We start from the raw sequence: 23,485 nt of genomic DNA on the forward strand, positions 1-23,485 counted from the left end.
AATGATTCTTGAGAGGGTAAAAGGCAAAAAAGATCATATGGACATATGACTGGAAATATGCTGCAATGAAGGTATATCCAATTGAAAGTGGAGATCAACACCAGGCAGGTGTCCCACCATTATTGGGTAAGCCAAGTGATCATGTTTCAGACAATAAATTTTTATATGATTAAGGGTTACAACACTGCAATTTATACAAATGTTCTGCTACAGAAACAAAATTTGTCATGATGACATGCTCATATAAAATATTCTTGAGCTGTTACTATCTGTATCACTTACAATGCACCAGGCAGATGGCCTTCCAGGATGAAGTAAATCAGATAACCATGTGGAATATTATCCACTAAAAATGCTACTATCTGTACCACTTACAACACATGCAGGCCTTACTACATGTGGTCTTGCCTCTGCAGTGACAGTTTTGTTGCTGATTTGTTGCACAGGCCACCAGACAAGGCTGTGTTTATGAAGGATAGTATCATCAACGCGCACAACACCCATCTGTGGGCACTGGACAATAGCCACGGTATAGTGGCAGTGAACCATCGGCACTAGATCAGACACATTGTGCTGTGGGGATTAGTGGTAACTGCCTTGTGGGACCCGTCATCATGCCACAATGCCTCCCAGATGAGGTATACAAGATCTGTTCAAAAGATTTTGGAACCTTATCCATAAAATCTTTCTGAGCTTCCTTTTACTTATTGTGCATGGTCTCCTTTGAAATACTCTCCTCCACAATTGATACACTGGTCCTGATGCCATTTCAACTTGCACAAGCAGTCTTGGTACATCTCCCGCGGGATTGCATGATGTGCCATATGCGAATATTCTTTTATCTCATCTATCATTGCAAATCTTCATCCTTTCAACAGGGTTTTTAACTTTGGAAATAAGAAAACATCCAAAAGGACAGGTTTGGAGAGTGTGGAGGATAAGGCAGCACAGTGATTTCGTTTTTCATGCAATAGTCACACATGAACAGGGATTAATGTGCAGATGCATTATAATGATGTAAGAGCCACGAATTGTCGCACCAAATTTCAGGCTGTTTCCTTCCCAGGCATCACAAAACATCCCAATAGTACCATTGATTAACAGTTTGTTCCTGTGGCATGAATTCAAGTCAAAGAATACTATCAGCATGGTTTTGACATTTGACCTGACCTGACAAGGTTTTCTTGGTTTTGGAGAACCTCACCCAATCCACTGTGAAGATTGAACTTGGTCCCAACATCATAATCATAGACCCAGGTCTCATCACCATTTATGTTTCTCTTAAGGAATGTCTCATTCTCATTTGTGCTACTTCTACACAGATTTTGAGGCAAAGGTGTTTCTGGTCTTGACTCATTAGCTGTGGGACGAACTTGGTGGAAACACAATACATTCCAAGAAATAGTATCATGATTTCCTGTCATGATACAACTCAAATATTACATTTTCTGCAATATCCCAGGTGGTCAGTCTTCAACTGGCACACACAATTTTGTTGAAATTCCTGACATGAGCATTGTCTGTAGACATTGAAGGGCATCCTAACAATGGTCATCTTTAACTCCAACTGGCCATTATTAAACCATGTGAACCATTTGTAACACCAAGTATGGCTTAAATACCCATCACTGTAAGTATCCTGCATCATTTAGTGGGCCTCTGTAAAAGTTTTCTTGAGTTTCATACAACATTTAAGGCAGATGCATTGCTCCTCTAACTGTTCCATCTCGAAAGTCACAAACTGTGTGACACAACATTCTACTCAATACAGCACTGAACAATAACTAGCAGACATACAACAATGAAACTGCCTGCAGTTACACATTAAACACAGGCATGTGCAGGGATGCCAACCACAGTTCACATCAACACACCACTGGTGCAAAATTACAAATGTTCTGGAATTTTTTGAACAGATCTCGTATCTGCAGTTCCTGCAGATGACCCTGCCACCCTGCTGGAAGAGATGCCTTTGATGGTATGAAGGGTAACATGACTACTATATGATGGGGTGCTCCACCTCAGTGCCCCCTAGAACTGGAGCTAATATTCACACTTGACTGGTGTGTTTTCATCTGTGCTTTTTAATCACTGAAACCTACATTGTCAAAGAGCTATTATTTTCACCTTCAAATGGTTGTACCTCCCTTGTAAACATTTTCTGTCATGTGACCATATCAACTTTTTTGTCCCTTATCATCTCAGCAATCATTTTCTGCAGTTTCTCCCCATTTAGCAAAATCACCCTGTACGAAACTCTTACAGCCACAGTCAGGGCTACTACGTGATCCTGAAACAGATGGTGGAGATTATCAGCAAAATTTTGAACTTTTACTATAATTCAATGTGGTGAGAACGTCAGGAATAAGTTATACAAATATTCTGTGTTTATTAAAAGTTATAGGTTAGTATGAAATGTCAGCTATGAAAATTGTCTGCAAGTTGAAGAAATGTTGACTGGGTCAGAAAAACCAAAGCACAGATTTCAGTTTCAGTTTGAAGCTGAAGACTGTCCTAGAGCTTTCTTGGTACATTCATAATTTCTGCAATAGAATTTATGTGTGATGGCAGATTTAATGAAGAAACTTTAAATATTCATTGAAGTCAGAAACTTATCAGAGTTTAGCATGTGATTTACACATAATATTTAAAAATACTTCTTCATACCCCCAAAGAATCTAGGTGTTGTCTAGGGCCAATGCCTGATCTGAGCAATATCTGTGGTGTGTTGATGGAACCCGCACTCAAAACTACTTCCTGACGAGCAGTAATTCTCACACCAGAGTCAAGCTCCACACCAGTAACTGCTTCTCTTGTGACAGTCACCTAGAAAATGAGATTGCATAAAAAACTGAGAGAGAGTAGACTTTTCAGGCAACTTACTCGCCACCACAGCTATTTTACACATGCGCGTGTGCACGTGTGCACACACACACACACACACACACACACACACACACACACACACACACACGCGCGCGCGCACACACACACACATAAAGGGCAAGGCCAGTATTTGATAAGAACTAAAAAGAAAGGAATTTTTTATTTACAGGTAATGAATTTTATTCTTGTATGTGCAGAAAAACAGGAGAATGTGAGCCTACTAATGAAAACTTTTATTCTTGTATGTGCAGAAAAACAGGAGAATGTGAGCCTACTAATGAAAACTGGGAATGATTATGAAGTACGACATTTTTTTAATTCTCCAATTATACCTCATATACTTATCAACATTGTAACATATGATGTATCCTAAATTGTTGTTCCATAAATGTTAGTACATTTTTTACAAAATTCTTGAGAGGTGGAAATTAAAACCTTGTCTGGAAACAAAATTGATAACACATTCTCACTGAATACAAAACATAAGTATAAATGTACAATATTCTGTAATGCCATAAATCTTTTTTCCTGAAATATATATATATAAAAAAAGAAGTTCTTAAGGACCATCACTATCAAAGCAAGCTGTGTGGGCAGCATTTTTACAATTTCAGCACACATACAACTTCTGATTACCCTAGTAGTAGGTAATATGCAAGACATGAAATATTCTAGACATGTAACAAATTCCAAACTGGCGTTACTCAAGTTGGTTGGTTGGTGAATTTGGGGGAGGGGACCAAACAGTGAGGTCGTTGGGCACATCGGGTTAGGGAAGGATGGGTAAGGAAGTTGGCCATGAAGGATGGGGGTGGAAGTTGGTCATACCCCTTCAAAGGAACCATCCTGGCATTGGTCTGAAGTGATTTAGGGAAATCACAGAAAACCTAAATCAGGATGGCCGGACATAGGTTCGCACCGTCATCCTCCCAAATGCGAGTCCAGTGTGCTAGCCACTGTACAATCTCACTCGGTCATTACTCAAGTCATTATGGAAACATGATGGGCAGAATTTGAGGAACTGTTTGTATTACTCTTGGCTTTCCAGCCAATTATTTATGAAACAGGAGATTTTGACGGCATATCATGTCATCACCTTCAGGTGATATCCGTAGAATGAGTGACTTTGCTACATCACACCTCCTTTATACTCCCCTCCCCTTTTTTTCCACACTACAAAACTGCATGCCATATCAAGTGGAGTGGAGGGGAGAGGAGGGGAGACATGAGCACCGAATGCTGGGTGTGAACTAAAGTCTCTCATATGGACACGGAAGCTACTCTCAGCTGACATTATGACTTCAGTTGACTGAACACTGCATCCCACACTTTATTGAAAGTGAAGCCACTGTTTCTGTTGGTCAGGCCATCAGTCACTCATATTTCAAAGCCTCATTAAGAATACAAAAAATGGTTCAAATGGCTATGAGCACTATGGGACTTAACATCTATGGTCATCAGTCCCCTAGAACTTAGAACTACTTAAACCTAACTAACCTAAGGACATCACACAACACCCAGCCATCACGAGGCAGAGAAAATCCCGGACCCCGCCGGGAATCGAACCCGGGAATCGAACCCGGGAACCTGGGCGTGAGAAGCGAGAACGTACCGCACGACCACGAGATGCGGGCCATTAAGAATACAATCCCAAAACAATGAAATCTGTCTTAGTATTTCCTGTCAATAATTTTTTCTGTCAGTCTCTAATTATGGAGAGCTCAAATTGCAGTGAGCAATCTACATCAACCGTCTCTAATGACCTTGATGTCAACAGGATGTTAAACCCTGATATTCCTTCCTTACCATTCCACTTGTTCATATTTCATAGAGTCCCCAGTAATAAATAATAATAATAATAATAAATTTTTATTGTCATTCGGCTGATCACAGCAATAGACAAAGTCAAGAGCATATATTTCTACATAAACTACAATATTGATGTAAATTGGCTTACATAAAATAAGTAGACATTAGAATGCAGTATTTTCATCTTCAAAAAATTCATCAGTGGTGTAAAACAGATTGTTCACTAGTAGCTTGTATGATTTAGCTTTAAAAATATTTACAGGCAGTTCTTTAAGGTCAGCACTTAGTCTATTAAACATCCATAGTCCAAGAACTAGGTAGGAGTTCTGCAATTTTGATAATCTATGATATGGCACGTCTACAGATGTTCTGTTTCTAGTATTGTGGCTATGAATATCACTTCTCAACACAAAATTAGAGACATTTTTTCTAATGTACAATAAAACATTGTAAATGAATAAGTTTACTACTGTAAGACTCTGCAATTTAATAAACAGAGGTTTACAATGTACTGTTTTATCAGAATCCGTTATTATTCTCATTACTTTCTCCTGTAAAAGTAAAATGTCACTTACATGACAGCTACTACCCCACAGTAAGATTCCATAAGAAATGATGCTTTGGAAGCAGGCAAAATATGCTGATTTCACATAGTCATTGGGAACATGTCTTTTTAAATTTCTAATTAGATAAATAACTCTTGAAAGCCTAGCCAATATATTTTTAATGTGTGGTTCTGATGTCAATTTATTGTCAATAGTAACACCTAAAAATTTGACAGTTTCTAGTTCATGGTCATTAGGAATATCTCTGAGGCTAAAGTAAAATGTCTGAGTTTTGTTTTCATTTAGTAAGAAGCAATTAGCTTTGAACCATAATGAGGACTGAGCAAGGGTATTTTTGGTCAGTGTTTTCAGTGTACCTAGATCAGAGTTTTTATGTATAAAAGTTGTTCCATCAGCATACAATATTGTGAGAGAATTTATGGACAAGGGCATGTCATTAATCATTAGCATAAACAGTAAAGGTCGAAGCACTGACCCTTGAGGCACTTCATACCTAACATTAACCAAATTTGATTTCTCCCTACCAATGCGCACAACCTGTTGATGGTTCTCTAGAAAATATCTGAACATATTTATACTGTTGTCATCAAAAATTAGCTATGCTGTGCTTCACAACTACAGATTTTGTGGGTTAGTTGAGTTCTCTGTGCCTCATCTGCTCCTGCACCTTTCTTTGACCAGATGGCAGTTATAAGAGTCGAGGGACATGAAAGGGAAGCAGTGGTTGGGAAGGGAGTAAGACAGGGTTGTAGCCTCTCCCCGATGTTGTTCAATCTGTATATTGAGCAAGCAGTAAAGGAAACAAAAGAAAAATTAGGAGTAGGTATTAACATTCATGGAGAAGAAATAAAAACTTTGAGGTTCGCCGATGACATTGTAATTCTGTCAGAGACAGCAAAGGACTTGGAAGAGCAGTTGAATGGAATGGACAGTGTCTTGAAAGGAGGATATAAGATGAACATCAACAAAAGCAAAACAAGGATAATGGAATGTAGTCTAATTAAGTCGGGTGATGCTGAGGGAATTAGATTAGGAAATGAGGCACTTAAAGTAGTAAAGGAGTTTTGCTATTTGGGGAGCAAAATAACTGATGATGGTCGAAGTAGAGAGGATATAAAATGTAGGCTGGCAATGGCAAGGAAAGCGTTTCTGAAGAAGAGAAATTTGTTAACATCCAGTATTGATTTAAGTGTCAGGAAGTCATTTCTGAAAGTATTCGAATGGAGTGTAGCCATGTATGGAAGTGAAACATGGACGATAAATAGTTTGGACAAGAAGAGAATAGAAGCTTTCGAAATGTGGTGCTACAGAAGAATGCTGAAGATTAGATGGGTAGATCACATAACTAATGAGGAAGTATTGAATAGGATTGGGGAGAAGAGAAGTTTGTGGCACAACTTGACCAGAAGAAGGGATCGGTTGGTAGGACATGTTCTGAGGCATCAAGGGATCACCAATTTAGAATTGGAGGGCAGCGTGGAGGGTAAAAATCGTAGAGGGAGACCAAGAGATGAATACACTAAGCAGATTCAGAAGGATGTAGGTTGCAGTAGGTACTGGGAGATGAAAAAGCTTGCACAGGATAGAGTAGCATGGAGAGCTGCATCAAACCAGTCTCAGGACTGAAGACCACAACAACAACAACATGTTAATCATCCAGTTTATGGAGCCTCAAATCATCTTTCACTGCACCTAATAGAGCATCCGTGTTTAGAAGTGGACAGAAAATAAATTTCTACATCTACATTGACACTCCACCTTACGCTGTGTGGCAGAGAACATGAGTGTACCTTGTGTACCACTCTCAGTTTCCCCCCACCAGTTCCAGTTGTAAATGGTTCATAGGAACAAAAGTTTCTGGTAAGCATCTGTGTGGGCTTGTAGCTCTTTAATTTTGCTTTCATGGTCTTTCTATGAGATATATGTAGGAGTAAGCAATATATTGGTTGATTTATCTAGAAATGTAAGATCCCAGGACAAAAATGTTTAAAACTAAAAAACTGTACCATAAAATCTTTGTTGAAAGTCCAGACACATAAACTCAAGCAACAGAAATTAGAAGAATTAGTTAGGATATTGTGGCTGGGTGATATACTAAATATAAAATGAACGAGCTAACATCTCCTACCTAACAGCATAGCCAAAAGATAACACCACAAATCATTGCAACTTTTACCAAATTTCTTAAATTGCATCATTTTCTGCCTTTGACTGTGTTTTTATAGTGCTACTGTAATTTTGGTTTATAGCATCTCCACTGATATGGTACAAAGTACCAAGAAACACATAATAGGAGAGAGCAGGGGTGCATCTCACATGATTGTAATAGAGTCAAAAGTTGTTATCAATGACATGAGTAACATGTTGTATAGATCTCTGGTGTTTGCCATCAAGGGTCACAGAGCTCTGCAAGTAAGTTGTTATTTTTATTCTGTTTCTGTGCCGTAATATGACATAAACTCTTATATTAATGTGAATGTTAACACACTGAAAATTTGTTGTACATAGTGTTATTCTCTTATTGTGTTTTTCTCAGTACATTGTATTATATCTTTGTAAATGCTTGACAATGGCACATTAGACAAAATTACAATAGCACAATATAAAAGTCACAGCAAACAGTGGGAAATGGTGCCACTTAAAAAATTTGTGGAAGCTGTGGAACCAGATTACAAGAAGTTAATTTGTCTCATTTTGACCTAAAATAGAGAGCAGATCACCTAGGAAACAAGTGGGTCCCCTCTAGCCACAATATAAATACAGTTATACTGTATCTTACTTTCAACAATAATAAAATACTATTATGTTCTCATTTGTACCTATGATACACTAAAGAGCCAAAGAAACAAGCATAGGAATGCGTATTCAAATACAGAGATACGTAAACAGGGAGAAGACAGTGTTGTAGTCAACAATGGCTATATAAGACTGCAAATGTCTAATGCAATTGTTAGATCAGTTACTGCTCCTACAATGGCAGATTATCAAGATTTAAATGAGTTTGAATGTGGTGCTATGGTTGGCACATGAGCAATGGGACACAGTATCTCTGAGGTGGTGATGAAGTGGGGATTTTCCTGTATGACCATTTCACAAGTGCACTGTGAATATTAGGAACCCGGTAAAACATCAAATCTCCATTGCTGCAACTGAAAAAAAATCCTGCAAAAATGGGACCAACAACAACTGAAGAGAATCATTCAGTATGACAGAATTGCAACCCTTTCACATACTGCTGCAGATTTCAGTGCTGTGCAATCAAGAAGTGTCAGTGTGCGAACCATTCAACAAAACATCATCAATATGGGATTTCAGAGCCAAAGGCCCACTCATGTACCTTTGAGGACTGCATGACACAAAGCTTTACAACTCGCCTGGGCCTGTCAACACCAACATTGGACTGTTGATGACTGGAAACATGTTGCCTGGTCAGACAAGTCTCATTTCAAATTGTATCGAGCAGATGGATGTGTGTGGGTATGGAGACAGCCTCATGAATCCATGAACCCTGCATGTCAGCAGGGGAGTATTCAAGTCAGTGGAGGCTCTGTAATGCTGTGGGGTATGTGTAGTTTGAGTGATATGGGACCCCTGGTATGTCTAGATATGACTGACAGGTGACACATATGGAAGCACCCTGTCTGATCACCTGCATCCATTCATGTCCATTGTGAATTCTGACAGATTTGGGCAATTCCAACAGGACAATGTGACACCCTACATGTCCAGAGTTGGTACAGAGTGGCTCCAGGAAAACTCTTCTGAGTTTAAACACTGCCACTGGCCACCAGATTCCCCAGACATTAACATTATTGAGTATATTTGAGATGCCTTGCAATGTGCTGTTCAGAAGAGATCTCCATCCCTTGTGCTCTTACTGAATTATGGACAGCCCTGCTGGATTCATGATGTCAGTTGCCTCCAGCAGTACTTCACACATTAGCGGGGTCCGTGCCACATGTGCTGCAGCACTTCTTCGTGCTTGCAAGGACCCTACATGATATTAGGCAGGTGTCCAGTTTCTTTCGCTCTTCAGTATGGAAGCCCTTGATAAAAGTAAACACTTTTTTATTTATCCTGTGCTTCCTTTTATGTGGGTAATTGCTTTTTAGTGAGTTTAAATAAGTGAACAACCATAATTTTCCAATGAAAGCTAACATGCATTGTGCACAGAACTAAAGTAATCAGTGAAAATGTGTAACAAAACTTTGTACCAGTGGGACACATCATTTTACTTTGACACAAAAATTCAAGACTGTAGTGGCACCACCTGACATTACCATGGAAAGTGAGTAGCTGGTGCAAAATTACTATTGACCACTGTGGCTCCACTACTCAGATGGCACTGATCCTCTGTCTCCTCCTCTGATGGAATCATGCCAGACTCTGGCATATAATCGGGTGCAGGGCTGGACTTATTCTCTTTAGTGTGTGTTATGACTCAAGCAGTGGAATGCTCATCTCAAGTGTTATCATATTCACTACAGTGTTATTGTGATGGAATCTATGTGTAATATATGGAACTCTGATATGACTTGGACTGGGCTTTGCTTGGGAATGTGGACTTCAGATAGCTTAAACTGATTCCTAGTAGCACTTTGTCCATATATCACTTGTGAATAAACTCTGTAAGTGATTTGTGTGTAGATTACCCATTAATAAAGTGGCAATGATGTGGAAACTGGATGCATGCAAACTGGTTACACATGCAAACTGAACTTTGAACAGTTTTGTAACTAGGTGAGAATATGGGTTTCTGTCATGAGGAACTACTACAGCTCCTAATGCAAGTCATGTAGAGTTATCAGGAGCTAATGACAGCCATATTACAGACATTAGTGAATGTAGTAAGAAACTCTCCCATGCCACCTATGTTTATGGATTTTCTACCATGTAATGAGCATCATGAAGAATGGGATGCTTACTGCTGATTACTGCAGTTATATTTTTTGGCATGTCAAATTTCCAATGCAGGAAGAATAAACTCCATGTTCTTATCAGGAAATCCTGAACTTTATCATCTAATACAAAAATTAGAGCCATTAATGAATACAGTAGAACATGAGTTGCCTAGATTGTTTTCTTAATTGGAAGATCATTTTTTGACAAAGACACACATTACTGCAGCCAGGTTAGAATTCTAATGCAGTTCTAATGCATATGTGTCCCATGGAAGTGTACCAAGTGAGTGCTAAATCTACAAAATGCAGACTTCGCAGGATAAAACCCGACAAATGTACTTAGATTCATTTATAGGAAAACACTCTGTGAAATTACATCTAGACACTGCTGCAGATGTGTCCTTGTTGAAACAAACTATTTTCTTAAGTTTAAGGCATCCCCCTTGCAGTCATCCAAAATATAACTGCAACCAATAGATGTTATGAGATGTTCTTGCTAGGAAAATTTCTAATTTTGCTTCCTATAATTTTTTAGACTGGGTATCAGATACAGCAATACTGGATCAGGTCATGTATCAGGTTCTTGACTAAATGCTAGCAAGCACACTTTGTGATGAAGCAAGCTTGGATTTTTCTACTTCCCTTCTTGTTTTGCCATCTGCCTACTTAAATTAGTTTTTCAGATTTAACTAATTACCATTAACATAAGTGAATAAAAATCTGAACTTCCTTAAAGGAGAATGGTTGGCCCTCAGTTTTAAAGAATATAACACTAAATCCAATTTTGCACTTAGTTTTATGTATGTAATTGATTTTCCAATTTATTTTGATTATGCCTAGTTAGTATCTTTTGTTATAGAGTAAAATCAGTAATAGTTTTGTAACTTATATTCTGTTGTTGACTAATAAACAAATATAAATTCTATAATAATTATAAATGTATTTATTTGGCTCTATTTGAAAATATGTTAGCAAAGTCAGCCCTTGATTAATTCCAAAGTAATTAACAGTTTTATCAAAAGTATTGTCTGCATAACTGTATATGTTAATTTCATCAGTTAAACAAATAATTTGGTTTAACTCTTGTAGTAGAAAAAACTGTTAAAAGGAACCAATTTTTTGATGTATTCACTTGATTTAATGAGTTAAGTTTTAGTTGTACTTTCCTTAAATTTAACTTCAAACAATGTGTAGTTTTAGCACCTGTCATTGTGATGATATATAAGGGCCCGATTTTTTGTCACGAGACAGTCAGTCCATGGCCGAGTTTCAGATGAGAAACCTATGCTGATTAGAACAACAACAATGCTTCAAATTAACTGTGAAATAAGTGTTACACAATTAGGCCATGTTTTAAAACAATGGAAGTGTCTGTTCCATACATACCTTCCTATTCTGCAAGAACTGTGAACTTTTTGGTTATCTTTTTACTGCTCATAGATGTTCAACAGTAAACTATTGTAGCAATATGTGGGTGGCAGCCTGAAAACTATTAATGAAGCTTATCAAAAGTTAAACAATAGTGCACTGGCCATATTAAATGTGTTTATGGGGGGTTGTGAAAAGTGAAAGTAAACAACTGTGAAACACAAATGTTCATCTGTCAGCAACATCATTTACAGTAGACAGTACTGCACTTCCACGTCCTATTTTTTTAGCCAGTACATTGACACTAAGAACAACAAGCAAAGAAACAAAGAAGGTGAACGTCATCACATATGGTGCCCCAGGTGAGGACTATTGTATGTGGGCACAGTAAACAAGGACGCGTGAACTTTGAACAGTGAAATCGACAGCAGTTTACATTGCAGTGAGGCAACAGCCAATCAGCACTGGGGTTTCATTGTTGCAGCAGGACAGCAGTCAATCAGCAAGCAGGTTGTATGGAAGCAGGCACTGAGCACAGGGGCAGCCAATCAACACGCAGAGGCACGAGAGGCTTATAACTTGCCTAAGCCGTGCAGTTGATGAATCAAATGACAACTGCAGCAGCAGCAGAAGCAGAGTGATTAAAAACAAGGAAATTTCATAGCCAAAGCTGTTTTGTATTAAGTGATACATAATGAGGCCTTAACAAACAAGACAGTGTGACTGAGAACAAACCTGTAGAGGTTAAGTTTTTAAATAAACAGAAAGACCTAATGGGGACTGATTCACAGGACAATAGTGGTTACAGAAAATTGTAAGCGATGTTAATGCAAATTATGAGTAGTATGAGTATGAAAGTAGACATTAGTAGTGTGGCGTAGAGTGCCATAAAAATCGATATTTGTTCTGTGCGTATGTGTGCTATCTTTGAGGAGAGGGCTTTGGAGAGCATGTTGGACGCTAATGGCAGTTAGCCTCTGGACTTGTATCTGTGTAGACGCTAAGTGTGAATAAATCTGTATATGAGAGAATTCTAGTTGTTTACCTACAACTATACTATATTCCCTCACTGGTGACCCCGTTTTTGTGTATTACGCATCCAAGTTACCGCCTGAAGGTTATTTACGTGCCTACCGCGTCGGGTTTCTCCGCAATCGCGAGGGCCTTTGTTCAGCTCCAGACAATGGCCTTTCAGCATTCACCGCCGCCTGGATTCCAGCAACATCTCTCCAGCACTCCTGCCGTCGTAGTGGACATGCCGCAAGAATCTTCGGAATCCTTCAGCCAGAACATGCAGTGGAATTCATCGAGTGCCGCCAGTTTCTTCCAACCGCCAATGGTCGTGGACTCTGGCTTTGTTAGCCTGGACCTTCCCACGTGTTCTCCACAGAGTGTTGGTCGGAACATTTCTACTCCTGTGCCGAACACACAATTCAATACAGTTCGTGGCGTTGAGCGAGGTTTTGCTACTTTGGAAAATCCAGTAGTAAATTCAAACTCGAATCAGTTCCCGCCATGTGTGTATCCTTCCACGCCGGCTAGTCAACAGGTGTTCAATGCTCGCTAAACAGCAAATATCACACTGAGTGTGCATCCTAGTGGATGTGTGTGGGATCCTTGTGTTGCTTCTAATCAGGTCAACAATTCTGTGCTGGATAGTAATTACTCCGACATCTACAACCAGTCCCACCACTCATGGTCGAGTGAATACTGTGTGCATAACGGACATTCACCGGCGTACTTAAGCACTTGTGGCTTCTCTCCGAGCTACCACGTCAATGAGAATGCACATTTTGACTATGATCCTCACACCGTTCGAGCGTCCGTCGCTTCTCAGCCGCCCCCCGCCCCCCCCGGCGTCAAGTGAATTTCGCGATTGCCGCATTTCGGGATGCCAATAATCCGGACTCACAATCTTCTGCATGCTCTATTTCCGTCCGAAGTAATAGGCGCACCTCCTCAGTGACTGCAGTGCCGAATCTGCCGAAATTTCCAGACTTCAAACCCGCTCACCCGGAGTTCTGGTTTAACCTGGTTGAGCAAACATTCAATGTCTGTGCTTTGGACGACGACGCACACTTCGCCTGCCTCATGAACCATCTTCACGACCGCGTCGATTTCATTTATGATCTGGTCAAAGCACCCCCGCTACCAGGGAAGTATGCTGTGGCGAAACAAACGATACTGGATCACGTCTCTAAAACCAGGAGAGAAAATGTGCGACAGCTCATCTACGAAGAGCGTCTCGGCGACAGGTCTCCATCCCAGCTGTGGCGGTGCATACGTCTTCTCGTCGATGAGCAAGTTATGCCTGATGACACGCTCGCAGAAATTTGGACTGAAAAGCTGCCTTTGCCTGTCCAGACTGCAATCTCTGCGTATGAAGATAGGCCAGTAAATGAACGTTTACGCGCCGCCGACAGAGCATACTCCGCCAGGCAATGTGAGCTCCATGCACTGCATTCTGGACGTGACCGCACTAAGACGCTTTCTGACGCCACGCCCTTGTCTGGTGCTGCTGATAACAAGTTTTTTAAACTAGCCGCCCTGCCTGCACCTTCAACTCCTCGCAACGACAGTGCATCGGCCTCTGTGGAAGACTCTGGGGCACATACTCCGTCACCTAGCAACTACCCACAAGGGCACAGGCCCGCCCAACCTTACTGTTTCTTCCACGCGAGATTCGGGGAGCAAGCTCGCAAATGCCAGTCACCTTGTTCTTACCCAAACTCCAACCGCAGGTAGGCTACGGTGCCACCTCCTGCGATGTAAACAACGGGCACCATCCCACGTTGCACTCCGTTTCGGACAATAACAGTAAGTGTGGTCGAGTCTATGTTTGCGATTTACGATCAGGTGTATGTTTTCTGGTAGACACTGGCGCAGACGTCTCTTTACTGCCGGTTCGCCTAGCGACCAATAAAGTGCAACCACACAAAACAGTACTTCGTGCAGTGAACTTGTCTACCCTACAGTGTTCGGGTTCTACTTTGTATACAGTGAAACTTTCGCCCGAGTGCAAGCTGGAGTGGACGTTTCTAGTGTCAACAATTGAAGAACCTATTCTCGGAATTGATTTCCTCAAGCACTATCATTTGTCACTAGATTTTGTGCAAAATACTGTGTTTTACCCCTCCGTTAACAAAGATATTCCTTTCGCTTCGCCGAGTGACAGTTTGGCTAACACCAAACATGTGTGCTGTGCTAAGAAGTGTGTAAACCTATCCTTGGAGCCGCAATCTTGGACAAACAAGTGGCTAGTGGAGTGCGCCAAGTCTTCTAAGTTGTGGATGGAACGTATGGAAATGCTGCTGCATCTCCGCGACATACACCACGAGTTGGCCTCCACACAACAATGCCACCCGGCACTACAAGCAGACGACTCATCGGCTACAGACAAGGTCAGTCCGTGCCAATCTGGTATTCCCGTGCCCACGCACGTTAACGACAATGTTGTGAACTCTGTAAACTGTGTCAGCACCCCCTTTTGTAATGATAGGGTATGCCCGAGTACTCATGCTCCTTGCATTCCGAATGGAAAATTAACTTGCCAAGCTTGTGGCAATGAACTACGGCCATCTGCTGTCCGGCCACGCCCACTCGTGCCTACAGCGCTCGTAGCGGCACGGCCCGCTACCAAGAACCAGTGTACCAACCTCGCCCATGTTAACACGTGTGCGGCCTTTACGCAGCCTATGAGCGGGTGGCACACCTGTACTTCCGTGCCCTCAGCGCCACAGCTTGGCCCGTCCACCACTGCCTGCTCCGCTTCACGGACATCTGACTATCGTGCCGCACCACGTATTGCAGTAGTCACTAACGGCACAGTTTATCGGTTATGTCTAACCGATGGGCCGCCCATATCGCAACGTCCACGCCGCCTCAAGCCGGAATTTATGAAAATTGCAAAAGAACAATAGGACGATCTGTTACAAAAGGGAATAATTGGACCTTCTTCCGGTTGCTGGGCTAGTCCTATCCTGTTTGACCAAAAGAAAGACGGTACTTGGCGTATGGTCGGAGACTATAGGCATTTAAATGCCCGCACCATCATTGATAAATATCCGGTCCCACACATTGCAGACTTCAATCATGCGCTCGCAGGTGCAAAGTACTTCTCTGTTTTGGACTGTAAGCACGCATTTCATTAGATTCCTATGGCTCCGGAGGACATTGAAAAGACTGCCATAACCACTCCCTTCGGGCTGTTCCAATACAAATTTATGCCGTTTGGGTTGAAAAATGCACCCCAAACGTGGCAGCGTTTCATCAATCAAACTTTATACCATCTAGACTTTTGTTTCGTATATATGGACGACATATTGGTTTTTGCTTCTACTTTAGAACAGAGTGAGGAGCGTGTTCAAGTCGTGACAGATATTTTAGCAGCCGCTGGTACTGAACTGAACAATAAAAAGACTCAATTGCACCAGTCATCCGCCACATTCCTAAGTTATGTTGTGTCATCTGACGGTCTGACACCACCACAGGACAAGATCAAGCCTGTTCTCGAGATGCTACGCCCTCAGACCTACAAGGAATTACGCAGGTTCATCGGAACAGTTAATTATTACCGGAAACATTTGCCAGCCGCTTCTGTGGTCAGGCTCCTCTCACAGATGCTCTCGCTGGCCCACAAACTTCTGGCACCCGCCAGGTACCATGGACACCAGACATGGACAAGGCATTTAATGAACTCAAACAGCTGTTGGCCTCCGCTGTCACTATTGCTCACCCACGGGCGGACGCCACAATGTTTATCACTACTGACGCTAGTTACAATGCTATCGGCGCAGTACTGAGTCAGACATACAATGATGTTACGACCCCCCTGCAGTTTTTCTCAAAAAAGCTAAACAACGCGCAGAAGAAATACTCAGCATTCGACAGAGAACTACTTGCAGTTTACGAGGCCATAAGACACTTCAGAACTGATGTTGAGGGACAGGATTTCTATGTGCTCACTGATCACAAGCTGTTGGTTCCTGCCATAAAAAATCCTGCGGCTGATCCGCCCCCACGACGCTTTCGTCACATCGATTACATCTTGCAATTTACAAATGACATTCGCTACATCCGAGGAGCGGCCAATGTGGTTGCTGATTTTCTCTCACATGCTGGTGCTGTCACAACCTTAATTGACTTAACGGACCTACCTTGGTTGCAATCGGCAGACCTCGATACGATGCAGTTAATTTCAGACCACAGCTCCTCTCTCCAACTGGTACGCTCTACTTTCCCTGGCATATCTGACTTAGTGTGGTGTGATGAATCAACTGGTACGTTGTGGCCATTCATTCCTAAGCCCCTTCAACGCCAGGTCTTTGACAAACTACACACATTAGCACACCCCGGTGTCAAAGCCTCCACCCGTCTGGTAGCTGAACGGTTTGTCTGGAGAAACATGCGCCGTGACTGTCAGTCTTGGGCAAGGACATGCATGGTGTGTGAACAGAACAAAGTTTACAGGCACACTTCTCCACCCTTTGGCTGTTTTGCCCAACCTCCAGGCCGGTTTCACCATGTTCATGTCGACCTCGTAGGCCCTTTGCCCCCCTCCGAGGATTTCCGTTACTTGTTTACAGCTATTGACAGGATGACTCGATGGGCTGAGGCTGTGCCTATTCTGAACATTACCTCTGAGACAGTAAGTCGAGCATTCTTAGATTCGTGGATCTCTAGATTTGGCTCACCTGTTTACCTCACCACTGACCAGGGGCGACAATTCAAGTCTTCAGTTTTCTCTGACTTATGTAAAATGTGTGGTATTGTCAAAATTCATACTTCTACGTACCACCCCCAAAGCAATGGGCTTGTCGAGCGATGGCATTGCACCCTGAAGTCTGCCCTGCGTTGCCATGACTCACTATGGACAGAGGCACTGCCCTTCATGCTTCTTGGCCTTCGTGCGACTTTCAAGGAAGACCTCAAGGGGTCCGTAGCCAAGTTTGTATATGGCCAACCTCTGGTTTTGCCTGGAGAATTAGTCACTCCGACCCCACTTCCATGGCCCTCTGAACTCCCTTCACTTCTTGAGCAGGTGCGCTTGCAATGCAGCAAAATTCAGCCGCCACTTCCGGCTGCTCATACACCTCCGCGCGTGTACGTACCGCGCACGCTAGACTCTTGTGAGTACGTGTTTCTCAGAGGTGACTCAGTCAAAGCCCCACTTCAGTCGCCCTACACAGGTCCTTACAAGGTCGTCAAACGCTCTGAGAATAACATGGATCTCCTCATAAAAGACTCTGTAACCATGGTCTCACTCAACTGAGTGAAACCAGCTTTCATTGAGCCTCAGGTGAACCTCCGTGATTCTGCCCCTATTTCTCCCACTCCTGCTTCGAGCGGCCATCCATCTTCCCACACCATGCATTTGGGTATTGATTTTCCACAGCGTGTTTCTCTGCCAAGCACTGCTCCTTCTCTGCATTCATCTAATTCGAGTGGCCAATCTTTTCGGGGCTTCACTCCTCACAGCCCTCGCAGTCAAACTGCCAACCACTCGGATTCTACCATTGTGTTACCATCTTTGTGTGACAGCTCTTTGTCACGCCGTTCCACCCACGCTGGCTCCTTGTTGCCTTCGGTCACGCTCCCTCGTCTGTCAGCTGATCGCCCGAGGTTGTCTCCTGCACAGTCTAGTGCACCTGCCACCCCCCTCTTAGCAGATGCTTCCCCCTGCCATGGCTTTCCCACACCTCCCTGCCTCCCTACCATTGCTCGTACAGGTGCCATCCAAGAATTCACAACACATGTGCACCCTGATGACATACATAAATTATCTGTTGTCGTAGATGGCGATACAGTGTGTGTGGTACTCGCGTATGACAATATTGAGGGAGGAAGTGCAGAATCTCGTGTGGTGCGCCACTTTAAATTGAGCAGAACTGCTGCGTGTGGCAATTTGCGTGCCTTTGTTAGGCCTTCTGGCAAGGTGATTCTCCGCCTGCCGGCTGACGAAGTGCTACACCTTCACTCCAGGACAGGACGTCGCCTTCAGCCGCCGGCGTCGCTTGCTGACTTCACCGTCGACGTACCGGGCTTCACCCCCACCCCCCGGTCTCCTACCAGTCGACCGCTTCCGCCTGACGCAGAAGAACTATGCGTTACCTTCCTAACTTCTCACCCCCCCCCCCCCCCCCCCCCCCCATTCACAGGGACGTACTCCATACCGCGCGGGGGGGGCTATGTGGCGTAGAGCGCCATAAAAATTGATATTTGTTCTGTGCATAAGTGTGCTATCTTTGAGGAGGGGGCTTTGGAGAGCATGTTGGATGCTAACAGCAGTTAGCTTCCGGCCTTGTATCTGTGTAGACGCTAAGTGTGAATAAATCTGTATATGAGAGAATTCTAGTTGTTTACCTACAACTATACTATATTCCCTCAGTAGTATGAAAAAAGACATTAGTAGTATGGAAGTAGATATTAGTGGTATTAAAACTGATGATTAGATTAAAAATGAACTGAAGAAAGAAATTAAAAAGGAAATTAAGGTGGTTAGCACTAATCTTTAACAATTAAATAAGAAGTTTGATCCAGTAGTTAAGGATTGTGATAATACAAATGATAAATTAACATTGAGTCATAAATGTGTGGAAGGAAAAAGGAAGGTTTGTGATGACAGTAGTATGAAGGTGGAGGTTTCCAATAAACAATGTGCTGAAAATAGGGTTAAACTTGAGAACCAAATTGATCAGATTAAAAATTATTTAAAAACTAAGGTAGAAACCAAGTGTGCAGTAGTAGTAGAGGAAAAACCGGTAAAAGTAAATGAAAATGTAGATTCAAAATTGACTAAAATAGAGAAAAAGGTGGAAGAAGTACAAAATCTAAAGCATAGAGAAAGTGACAGTGGGTCTGATAATCATTTTGGTAAGCAGGATGACAGTTTTTCCAGGGAAAAGATTAATGAGGATTTGTGTAAGAAGAAGATCACATGCCAAGTTAAAAGGAAGTGTGGCACCCTGTAGTAACAGTAAGTGCACAAGGTATATATGTTAAGTGTTTACTGGGCAGTGGTAGTGATTTGAATGGCATTTCACAGGCATTTTTTGAATCTATTAAGAACACAGAGGGTGTAGTAGTGATGCATGCTTCTGGGAAAAAATTATTGGTGCTACTGGTAAGCTATCAAAGAGTGTGAAACAAGAGATACTATTAAATGTAAAATTGGCAGGACAGCTGTTGGAATGCAATTTCTTGGTGATTCCAAATCTCAGCATTGATGCTATATTTGAGACTAATTTTTTGTGCAATTATCAAGTAGGGTGTTCAACATTCTGTGTTGGATTCATTAAATGGTGATAATGCTTACCCCAGCTGTCTGTCTCATTTTTCGTGTTTCCTGAGGCAGTCAAACTCTTCTTCTGTCCTATCTGTTGTTTATAAGTGAATCAGAAGCACTCTTTGACTTTCATGTATTTTGTACAGTAGGATACTATAGTATAAGAATAGTTTAAAAAGGTTTCTCCAAGAGATAAGGTAAACAGAAAATGAAAGGTGTCAGCATATGAGAAATATAATTAACATCTGAAGTAATCAATTCATGAGTGCAGCAGCAGAGGCAATATGCAGTAAAAACCATCTTGGATACCAAGTCTCAGTATTAATTGTAGTATAATAAAAGTGTTTGTGTTCAGTGCCATCAGCATATGGAGATAACTACCTACCTGTAGATGTGGGTCATGGTACAGCCTTTTCCAACATTAAGGAATTTCAACTTTAAACATAGTTGCCTGGAGTAATGTGTAGAAAGAATGAGCAAGATTTGTATGTATATTACCCTTCAGGCTAGAATCTCAAGCAATTTGATGGAATACAGTGAAATAATAGTTTTTCTAAGTGATAATTTTGTCTGATCAGTAATGAGAGTTAAGTTTGCCTAGCATAAGGATCTGTTACTGTTGAGTGTTTTTCAGTACAATCAATTTTGCATTGGATAATCAGAGCAGGTGTTTATTTATTAGATAATGAAGCAATAATGAAATAATAAAATAATGAATAATGTTAGGGTCTTAACACTTAGGGGACCTGTCTCTACAGTAGGGATACTTTTTGAGAATGCACTCCACTAGCTAATGAGATAAGAAAGGTAAGTAAAATAATGAAGCTGACACACATGATTGATGAAAAAGATAATTGTACAAAAAAATGTGATGTATGTGTATTGAAGATCTAAATTTTGAACTAGGCAACATTGGGTACTGTGTGTATTGTGCAATTCATGACACTGCGGCTAGGAATGAGAGCTTAATGGAAAGAGCAATATTTTATTGAGGTACAAGTAATATGGGGCCTAATGCTGCAGTATTGGATCTATAGGTTATCTGAAAACTTCTGTTTGTGTTCGTAGGAAGTGAGAGCTTAAAGTGGTAATACTGGGGTGAAGAAAAGCAATTTTGCTGATTAACTGATAACTATGGTGCTAGACTGATGTGAATATTCTAACAGGTCAACTATTTGGTAACATTTAGTGATTTTGTGAGGATTTAATCTTCTAGTTGAATGAGAGTAGTGCTCAAAGTTGAGTAGGGAAGTGAGGCAACGATTTGCTACAGCTTCCATTCGCTTAATTTTGATTAGAATAGCAATTAAGTTATGTGATAGTGACTCTATTCTTCTTCCATAATGTAATGATTAATAAATCTATGCTACTGCACGTCTTGAGTTTGTGCTAGAAGTAATGCACAGCTTGAGTTTTTGCTATTTTGCAAATGGAAAAGAGATCCAAATCTTTCAAGTTTAACCAGTTTCAGACAGTTATGACTTAGAGTAATGTTTTGTAGTGTAATGTGCACTTGATTTTAAGTTTTTATGAGTCCACACCTTTCATACTATAGTCAATTGTAGAGCAAATTATTGTAAGGTTATGAGAACTATGTAATGTATTTATTTATGATGTAATGGTATATCATTTGCCATTTATATTAATTTCTTTTTCTTAGACTTAAGTTAGACGTAAAAGTAAATGTACTAAAGTAGGGTATTTTGTTTAAATTTTTCATGTACTCTGGCAGAGGAGAACCACCTCCAAGGGAACTGATAGCAGGTTCATTTCCTTGCTAACTGCCACTTGGATCTATTGAAGGTGAGGACAACTTGGAGAGAAAATGTGAAAAACCTCATTAAAACTATGAAATTGCTTGTGAAAAATATTAAGCAGTGAGCAAGTGAACTGCAGTGCACAGTGAAATTTAGTTTTTTGTGATCCATGAGGATTCATTTTGTTTAAGTGAGACAGGACTTGTATAAACTGATACGGATCTTAAAATGTAATCTTTGTTTACCCAAAAAGGACATCACTACTAATAAAGATGCCTAAATTTTATTAAATGTATAGCTTATAGATATTTTGTGATATTGTGCAATACACTGTATGTAAATATTTTGTAGGGGAATTTTCATATGGATAGTTCATATAAGTATAAATTTGAAAAAATATATGTACTTTAGTTTCGTAAAATTTCATATGTATTTTTTTGTGTGTAGATTGTTGAACCGAATTTCTACCATCACTTGTGGTCATGGAATTGCCGAGTTAGGTATTTGCAGTATCTACACTCCTGGAAATTGAAATAAGAACACCGTGAATTCATTGTCCCAGGAAGGGGAAACTTTATGGACACATTCCTGGGGTCAGATACATCACATGATCACACTGACAGAACCACAGGCACATAGACACAGGCAACAGAGCAAGCACAATGTCGGCACTAGTACAGTGTATATCCACCTTTCGCAGCAATGCAGGCTGCTATTCTCCCATGGAGATGATCGTAGAGATGCTGGATGTAGTCCTGTGGAACGGCTTGCCATGCCATTTCCACCTGGCGCCTCAGTTGGACCAGCGTTCATGCTGGACGTGCAGACCGCGTGAGACGACGCTTCATCCAGTCCCAAACATGCTCAATGAGGGACAGATCCGGAGATCTTGCTGGCCAAGGCAGTTGACTTACACCTTCTAGAGCACGTTGGGTGGCACGGGATACATGCGGACGTGCATTGTCCTGTTGGAACAGTAAGTTCCCTTGCCGGTCTAGGAATGGTAGAACGATGGGTTCGATGACGGTTTGGATGTACCGTGCACTATTCAGTGTCCCCTCGACGATCACCAGTGGTGTACGGCTAGTGTAGGAGATCGCTCCCCACACCATGATGCCGGGTGTTGGCCCTGTGTACCTCGGTCGTATGCAGTCCTGATTGTGGCGCTCACCTGCACAGCGCCAAACACGCATACGACCATCATTGGCACCAAGGCAGAAGCGACTCTCATCGCTGAAGACGACACGTCTCCATTCGTCCCTCCATTCACGCCTGTCGCGACACCACTGGAGGCGGGCTGCACAATGTTGGGGCGTGAGCGGAAGACGGCCTAACGGTGTGCGGGACCGTAGCCCAGCTTCATGGAGACGGTTGCGAATGGTCCTCGCCGATACCCCAGGAGCAACAGTGTCCCTAATTTGCTGGGAAGTGGCGGTGCGCTCCCCTACGGCACTGCGTAGGATCCTACGGTCTTGGCGTGCATCCGTGCGTCGCTGCGGTCCGGTCCCAGGTCGACGGGCACGTGCACCTTCCGCCGACCACTGGCGACAACATCGATGTACTGTGGAGACCTCACGCCCCACGTGTTGAGCAATTCGGCGGTACGTCCACCCGGCCTCCCGCATGCCCACTATACACCCTCGCTCAAAGTCCGTCAATTGCACATACGGTTCATGTCCACGCTGTCGCGGCATGCTACCAGTGTTAAAGACGGCGATGGAGCTCCGTATGCCACGGCAAACTGGCTGACACTGACGGCGGCGGTGCACAATTGCTGCGCAGCTAGCGCCATTCGACGGCCAACACCGCAGTTCCTGGTGTGTCCGCTGTGCCGTGCGTGTGATCATTGCTTGTACAGCCCTCTCGCAGTGTCCGGAGCAAGTATGGTGGGTCTGACACACCGGTGTCAATGTG

At 42.1% G+C, this 23,485-nt stretch overlaps 1 protein-coding gene across 4 annotated transcripts in view; it reads right to left on the bottom strand.

Moving 5' to 3' along the window:
- LOC124722032 (neither inactivation nor afterpotential protein G-like) overlaps positions 1-23,485 on the bottom strand; it is a 271,109-nt gene that overhangs the window by 163,417 nt on the left and 84,207 nt on the right. For 3 of the 4 annotated variants that reach the window (XM_047247220.1, XM_047247222.1, XM_047247219.1), the window contains one exon: positions 2,668-2,826. The exons of the other annotated variant lie outside the window; for it this stretch is intronic. In XM_047247220.1, the coding sequence (XP_047103176.1) occupies positions 2,668-2,826 (159 nt within the window). The remainder of the gene's footprint in view (positions 1-2,667; positions 2,827-23,485) is intronic. 4 annotated transcript variants of the gene reach the window in all.

The sequence above is a fragment of the Schistocerca piceifrons genome, chromosome X (genome assembly GCF_021461385.2).
Source record: "Schistocerca piceifrons isolate TAMUIC-IGC-003096 chromosome X, iqSchPice1.1, whole genome shotgun sequence".
Classification (NCBI taxonomy): Eukaryota; Metazoa; Arthropoda; class Insecta; order Orthoptera; family Acrididae; genus Schistocerca; species Schistocerca piceifrons.